Here is a 6,835-nt window from a genome sequence, read left to right on the forward strand (position 1 = left end):
TATTTGTTTTTGAACAAAAGCCATCTAAACAGTCAAAGCCATGGTGTATTAATTAAAAAAGTAAAATAAAATAAATCAAAAGAAACATAGAATTGATGATAATTATAAAATTCATGAAACCTGAAGAATTTCTTGTGGGATTATAACAGGTTCTTTTAGAGTAATATGGGCCTTATTTCTCACTTTTTTCTAACATATTTACATTGAATTTAAAATCTGCATAATTTGTTGTTATCTTAACAGCAATGAGGTTTTGTGTTTCAGTCTACAAAAAAGTGAACTTTTTTAAGGATCTCAAGCAACCAAACTGCATTTTCTTTCTTACAAATTCTTGTTGAAACATAGCACCACTGACGTGACACTATCAATTAGTATTAAAGTGCAAGGCATTCACTGTCTTGCATTGTACGTTAGCCATTTTATAAATCTTGATATCCAAATTGAACCTTTAAGCAGATGATCCAAACCCAGCAAGTTAAAAAAAAGCTTTCTGTATTCATTTGTGTCATTTTAGCTTCACATCTAAACTCATACAATTTATAAGTGTTTTTTTTTTTTTTTTTCTGGTGGCACACTGATAATTTTATGGTCTGCATTTCTGGCAGGGACCTCACTGCTTCCCTGCCTGTGGTGCTCTTTTTTTTATTGCTCTTTTTATTTTTTTCCAAGTCTAATGATGATTTGTTTTAAATGAAGCCAAATTCTGACTTTTTCAAGCCAACCCCACTGTACTGTAGCATGTCCTCTGTCTACCTTTGATGCTTTAAGGACTAAAAGAAAAAAAAAATTCAGAAAGAACATGTTATGATATTTTTGTAACTCCCGCAGTTTTAAGATAGTGTACATAGTGTAAATGACATGTTAAATTAGAAACAATAGACAATGCTACAGGTTTACGAACTGAAGCTGGAAATACTTTTACACAGTTCCTGCTCTCTAGCTAACACCTTCACCATGTTCATTGTATAGTTCTTGTATATACGTACATGAATGAAAGCTTTAAGTGTTAATATTTATTGAATTTCTAAGTGGTTAAGTGAACAAAGTAAAATTAATTTCAAAGTAAGAACAATGATTTTTTTTTTTGTGATTTCACTGCTCTTTCTTATTTTAGTTAAGTTAGTTTCAGTTTGTGACAACACAGTGCCTTGCAAAAGTATAAACAGCCGTTCGATTTTCCCCACTACGTTTTACTACATTACAGCCCTTCATGTGTTTCATTAGGATTTTATTTTATAGACCAACACAAACTAGAGCATAACTGTGACATGACAAGGAAATGATACTTGGTTTCCAAAGGATTTTTCAAATAAATACATGAAAACTGTGGCGTTTAGGTGCTTTCAGCTCCCTTCACTCTGACACCCAAAGCAAAATCCAGTACCACAGATGTTCTTCAGGAATCAGCTGATTGGTAAATGCCATCCATCTTTGTTTAATATGGCCTCAGATGTTTTGTTAGAGGATAAACAGAGTAATAATTACCTGATGGAGTAAAGTTGTGGAGAAGTTTCAAGTGGGGTTATGTTGTATAACAGTCCAACATGTGAAAATAGGAAAAAATATGGCACAACTGCCAACTTACTAAGAAGTGGACAACCAGTTCCGCTGACTGACTGGGCGAGGACAGCATTAATCAGAGAAGTAGACAAAAAAAAAAGCCTATTGCAACTCTTGAGGAGCTGTAGAGATCCACAGCTCAGGTTGGCAGGACAAATATTAGTCATTCACTCTACAAATCTTCACAGAAAAGTAACTATAAGAAAACCAGTGATAAGAGCAAACCATAAAAAGTAATGTTTTAAGTTTACCACAAGCTTGGAGCTTGGTGGGAGTCTCAATAAACACGTGGAGAAAGCTGCTGAGGTCGGATTGTGGTGCATGCAAAACCTGAGCTTAAGACAGCGTTCTGTGGGGAGGGTTGTGGGAGGCGCACTAGCCACCAATTTAGCGTTTCCAAGACCAAAGAAGTTCAGTAATAAATATCTAACTGTGGAATATGTTCTGGGAAAATTGTGAAGTGACTTGCCCCGGCAGCCAGTGTCTGACTGTTTCATCTTTTGCACAGCCGTGAGTATGCCCGTTACTGTCTCTTTTCTCTCATCCTCCTTTCCCTCTTTTCTGCTTCCGACTCTTAATAATAAGCACATGTAATTTGCCATCCATTTATTGATGGGCTGATGTGTTTGTCAGATCTGCTGGACATGATTCTGCTGCAGAAATAAACTGCTCAGTTCATCGTCTTCCTTCATACAGCGAGATTGGAAGTTAGCGGCAAGATCAGAGATGCTCCACATCTAATATGATGACTTTCAGCATCTGGATGTGCAAAGCTGACAGTCCAGAAGACTTTCAGCTGTGATTGCTAAAAAAAGTAAAATAAAAAAAAAACAAAAAACGATGACACTACAAAGTCTGAACAAACTTTCACACTTGTGAAGTGAAATACTTATGAAATACATTGAAGTCTATTGTTGTACTGTGACAAAGAGTGAAAAAAATGATGGGCACTTCATGTGAATGGAGATCCCAACAGCTGCTCTAAATAAGATTTTATATCCTACAACCTTTATTTAACGGCTCATTTCATTCTAAATCAATGAGTGCAGATCTACAGGACACTTCCTGTAATGAGATATGTGCTGTATAGTTTGCCCTTAATGTGTTCAATCTATTTTTGTAAGAACGAAGTAAAAACAAGTCAGCCAGTACACGCGCATTTAAGCACTTTATTAATTCTATCCAGTCATTTGCAGGGTGTCATGTATCAAGAGACAAGTTGTGACTCTTAAACAGAAAATCTCTGAGAGGTTTAAGCGACACAATTTGACATTTGTTCCTATTATAATCCAGCTTCCATCCGCCTGAAGGCTGGTTCTCCCTTCTGCTCGCTCTTCTTCAAGCAGGTTCATATCATCCGGGCAGCGTTTCATTTCAACAGGGTAGCGTTTTGCCGTTCGGGCAGTCTGTCACTATGCCCCCACCTTCTCTGAACAAGGGCAAGGTGCTGCTGCAGTGTGACGGTCACGAGGACTCGGTCATCTCAGACTGAGACGTTTCCGAAGATGTCTTGTGAAATCCAGCTGAGCTCGAGGCAAACCCTGATTGACAATGGACTTAGGCAGCCAGCCCTGAGGAAAAACGAGAAGGAAAGTCTTTATTAAGGTCGCCTGGACTTTCTTTTACAAATATGCTCCAATGTACGTAGAAGAAGCGAATGAAGTAAGTCAGTAATCTTGGGGAATTTAGTTCTTTGCACCACAAACTGTGATGTATTTTGTTTGGATTCTGTGGAAAAAAAAAGACCAACATAGATAGGGTAGATGTGTAGAAGTAGATGTAGAGTTTTTAGTTTGTTCAGATTATCTTCTAGTAGCTTTGGCTACAGGGTTAAGACTCAGTATCCTTGTGGTAAGTTCAACCTTCGCCTCAGCCTCAAGACTTTTGCAGCCTTTACTTTTATTTCAGGATCGTCCTATATGTAGCTCAATCTGTCTTCACATCAGCTCGGACCGTTTTTCCTGTCTCATGTGAACAAACTTATTGTTCACAAACTCTGATTATATTGGGATGCTTTGTTCAAGCAGTTTCTGTTCCTACGTACGTAGCACTTTGCATCCAAGTTGAAATGATTTTTTTTGCCGTCATGACTATCTTAATTTGGCATTAGAACAAAAGCTACATATTTGAAGTTTTATTGCATGAAAAAGCTCATTAGTTCACCTTCACATCCATGTTGAGGAGCCATGTAAAGCTGCTTTTCCTTGTGTCCTCATCCAGAGCTTTAATAACGATGCAGGTCGGCCCGTCCTCAGCTCTGCGTTAGAATAATAAGAAGAAGAAACAGTTCAATAAAAGGCTAATTATGACACATTTAAAATGTATGCCACGCATTCCTGCATCGCATTCTTTTAACTTTCCTATGTAAAAAGCCAAAAGGCGGTTAAAGTCTGTTTGATTTCTCTTGCAAACACATTTGAACAGCAGGACAGCATTTAAATTGGCTTTATGTCGACACAAACTGCCTCCAGTCACATTCTTGTTAGCCTCAACCACACCTTATCTTTAGTTCAGACAAAATCAGTTATTTCCATGAACATAAAGTAAAAACACGAAAGATTATACCGACCGAATATCACTATAATGAAATACCCACCTAATATAGTTAACTACTAATATAGTTGATATATTTATGTGGTTACTAGTTACCTACAATCTGCTCATCTCAGAAAAAGATTAAAAATGACAAATCTAAACATTTGACTTTAGCTCTTGCTTGAATTACCATTACATCTGTTTGATGTGTCATTTCCATTTCATAACCTTAACTGATCATCTTTAGTAAAAGCACTTTTTCCAAACACAGATGTTGCAACCAAAATAATTATATGCACTTAACATGGATTTTACTTGCTCAACACACATATTATGACTCTTATGAATGTGAAGTGAAATGAATATGGATTTCAACATTTTTCACAAACAAGAATCTAAACTATGCCACGGATTTGTAACTGGGCTCATCCACTCCGATCCATGATAAATCAATGTCTCGTAGAACCACAGTATTCTGCAGGTAGCAGAGACTAAATGGGATATGTTTACTTTGACTGGATCATTTTAATGTAATTTCATGTAATGCTTAAGCTCATTATCCTGTTGAAAGGGGAACCTCCATCATAGTGTCAAGTGTTTTACAGCCTCTCCAGAAGCGTGGCACCTGTTTTACTATGGTAACTGTGTGTTCAGGGTGCTAATTTCTGCCACACATACCATTTTGCAGGTAAACCAAAATGTATCAATCTGATCTCATCTTTCTAGAGAACTGTCTTCAAAATATTTGTTTTCATTTAGAGGTGTTCAAGTAAAAGAAGCTGAATATGCAGTTCTCTATTTGTAAAAATACTCAAAAATAATTTTCTTCCGCCTTTAGACTATGCATATCTTATTTATTCTAAACTGTAAAAGCATTTAGTAAATATGAACACTTTTGCATTAGTGAGTTTTGCACACGTTTCAGAGTTTTTTTGTTGTTTTTTTTTTGGACAAGTTTAACTGTCAGAGCTAATCAAAGCAGATGTTTTTTTGTTGTTGTAATCTCAGCACATGGAGAAACTGGCTTTCCATACAACTACATGAATGTTTTAATGGAGCAATTCAGAAAATTTCAACACTGAATGATAAATGGGTTTTGGAGTTTGCCTTGATTACAACATACCTCACAAATCCAGCCTGAGGTGGGAAAGACTCCAGCTGAATTGCCGCTCCTCCAAGATAAAGGCAGGATTTTTCTTTGCAGCTGTGTCTGACGCTGAGGAAATCCCTTTGTCCAATAAGATTCCCTGCTGTCTCAGCTGAAACTTCGTGAGTTACGATTGTTTCGGGTCCGGCTCGCTTTAAAACCTACAACCAAAAAAACCACATCAGGGTCTTCAATGATAGTTTTGCATGTTTAATAACCCACAAAACTCAAAAAAATACATAAATATGAGCAATAAGCTGAAATAAGCAAAAAGGTAATCGTAAAAAAACTGAACTATTCTAGTAATTTAGTGGATTACTAGTGAATAGTTATGTAATTGCTAAAGAAGCTATCTGTTCGCATAGTGCTGTGCCCCAGCATATTAAGGGAAAGTTGAATGGAAAGACAAATGTGGTAGAAAATATTCACAAGTAACGAGGACAATCACAACAATGAGAGCAATGTAAAAATAAAGTCCATTCAAAAGTTTTGGGGAGTTTCACATGACATGGAGAGCAGCTTCATGGGAAAACAGAAAACTACGTCTACCCAGTGGAACGTTTTCAAGTCTCACATCTGCAACTTAAAAAACATTTATTGTCAGCTACAGGTTTTCACAGGTTATTTAATGATATTGAGCTCACTTTGACTCGCCGTATGCTCGGGTTCCACTCGTGCATGTTCTCAACTCTGGCAAACAGGAGGTCATAGAGGTCGTCCAAGCTGGCTTCCAATACTGCCTCCAGCCTGAAGACCTTCCCAGCCCCCGGTATCACTTTGCTGCAGATCACATCACCATTGTTCTAAAACAAGATGAAACGTAATGCAACTTTTACATTTATGTAGGAGTGACCAAAAGGAGTTCATTTGACAGTAAGGACACATTTTAAGACACAAAAGAAAGTTGGTGCGTCGACGTTACCTCTTGAATTTCCAGCTTCCATCCTTCTCCGTCCTCCAGCATGCTGACAGCCTTCCGCAGTGCTTCCTTGCCATGTTGTATGTAAAACAGCTGATCTTCACTCACCGCCACTTCTGTTTTGGGCTCTGCAAGCAACTCGGATGAGTAAAACTACAGAGCAAAACATTTAGCAGTAGTAACAGACCTATGTTTCAATACCAGCAGGTTTTCCGATGTGATGTTTGATCTGCGCCCAGTGCTTCATTTGCGTGATCTCCTTGCTTATCACTGCTACAGCTGTGCGTTGAAGCCCTGCAAGTTAGCATGGGAGGAAGAACGATCAGAATCTGAATCTGAATGGAGCACAGGGAAGCTTTTTGTTTTCTGATCCTCCTTTGCTTTACCTGACATGCTCCTGAGGTGTGGGTAGGATATTCCACAGCAGAGCTTCACCACAGCAGGCAGCATGTTGTCTGTCTTTGCCAGAGACAGCAAAGTATCGAAGGAGCTCCTCACGTCTTTATACAGCTCGCGAAGGACACTCCGAAGAGATAAGGGCCGGAGAAAAAAAAGATAGAACTTGTTCTGGATTCAGTCCTGAAGGCCGTGCTTGACATGAGGGATTTTTCTTTTTTTCTTTAACCAAAACAGATGATTGAACTCAAGGTGGGAAGAAAAGGCTGCGTAAAAGA

At 38.1% G+C, this 6,835-nt stretch overlaps 1 protein-coding gene across 1 annotated transcript; it reads right to left on the reverse strand.

Annotated features, from left to right (window-relative positions):
• Positions 1–2,709: 2,709 nt before the first annotated feature.
• star2 (steroidogenic acute regulatory protein 2) lies at positions 2,710–6,621 on the reverse strand. Its single transcript, XM_008436919.1, has 7 exons — positions 6,548–6,621; positions 6,363–6,455; positions 6,165–6,289; positions 5,887–6,045; positions 5,219–5,403; positions 3,724–3,817; positions 2,710–3,131 (listed from the first exon to the last, which is right to left on the reverse strand). The coding sequence occupies exons 1-7, from the start codon at positions 6,609–6,611 to the stop codon at positions 3,039–3,041; spliced, it is 813 nt and encodes a 270-aa protein (XP_008435141.1). The 5' UTR covers positions 6,612–6,621; the 3' UTR covers positions 2,710–3,038.
• Between the last annotated feature and the right edge of the window lie 214 nt (positions 6,622–6,835).

This window comes from Poecilia reticulata, linkage group LG19, assembly GCF_000633615.1.
Source record: "Poecilia reticulata strain Guanapo linkage group LG19, Guppy_female_1.0+MT, whole genome shotgun sequence".
NCBI lineage: Eukaryota > Metazoa > Chordata > Actinopteri > Cyprinodontiformes > Poeciliidae > Poecilia > Poecilia reticulata.

Coding starts and splice junctions, on each gene's coding strand:
- star2 (XM_008436919.1), bottom strand. CDS start 6,611: ATGCTGCCTGCTGTGGTGAAGCTCTGCTGTGGAATATCCTACCCACAC. Junction 6,290..6,362: donor TCACATCGGAAAACCTGCTG/GTATTGAAACAT, acceptor AGTTGCTTGCAG/AGCCCAAAACAGAAGTGGCG. Junction 3,132..3,723: donor TCCTCAACATGGATGTGAAG/GTGAACTAATGA, acceptor GTTTTTCCTCAG/GGCTGGCTGCCTAAGTCCAT.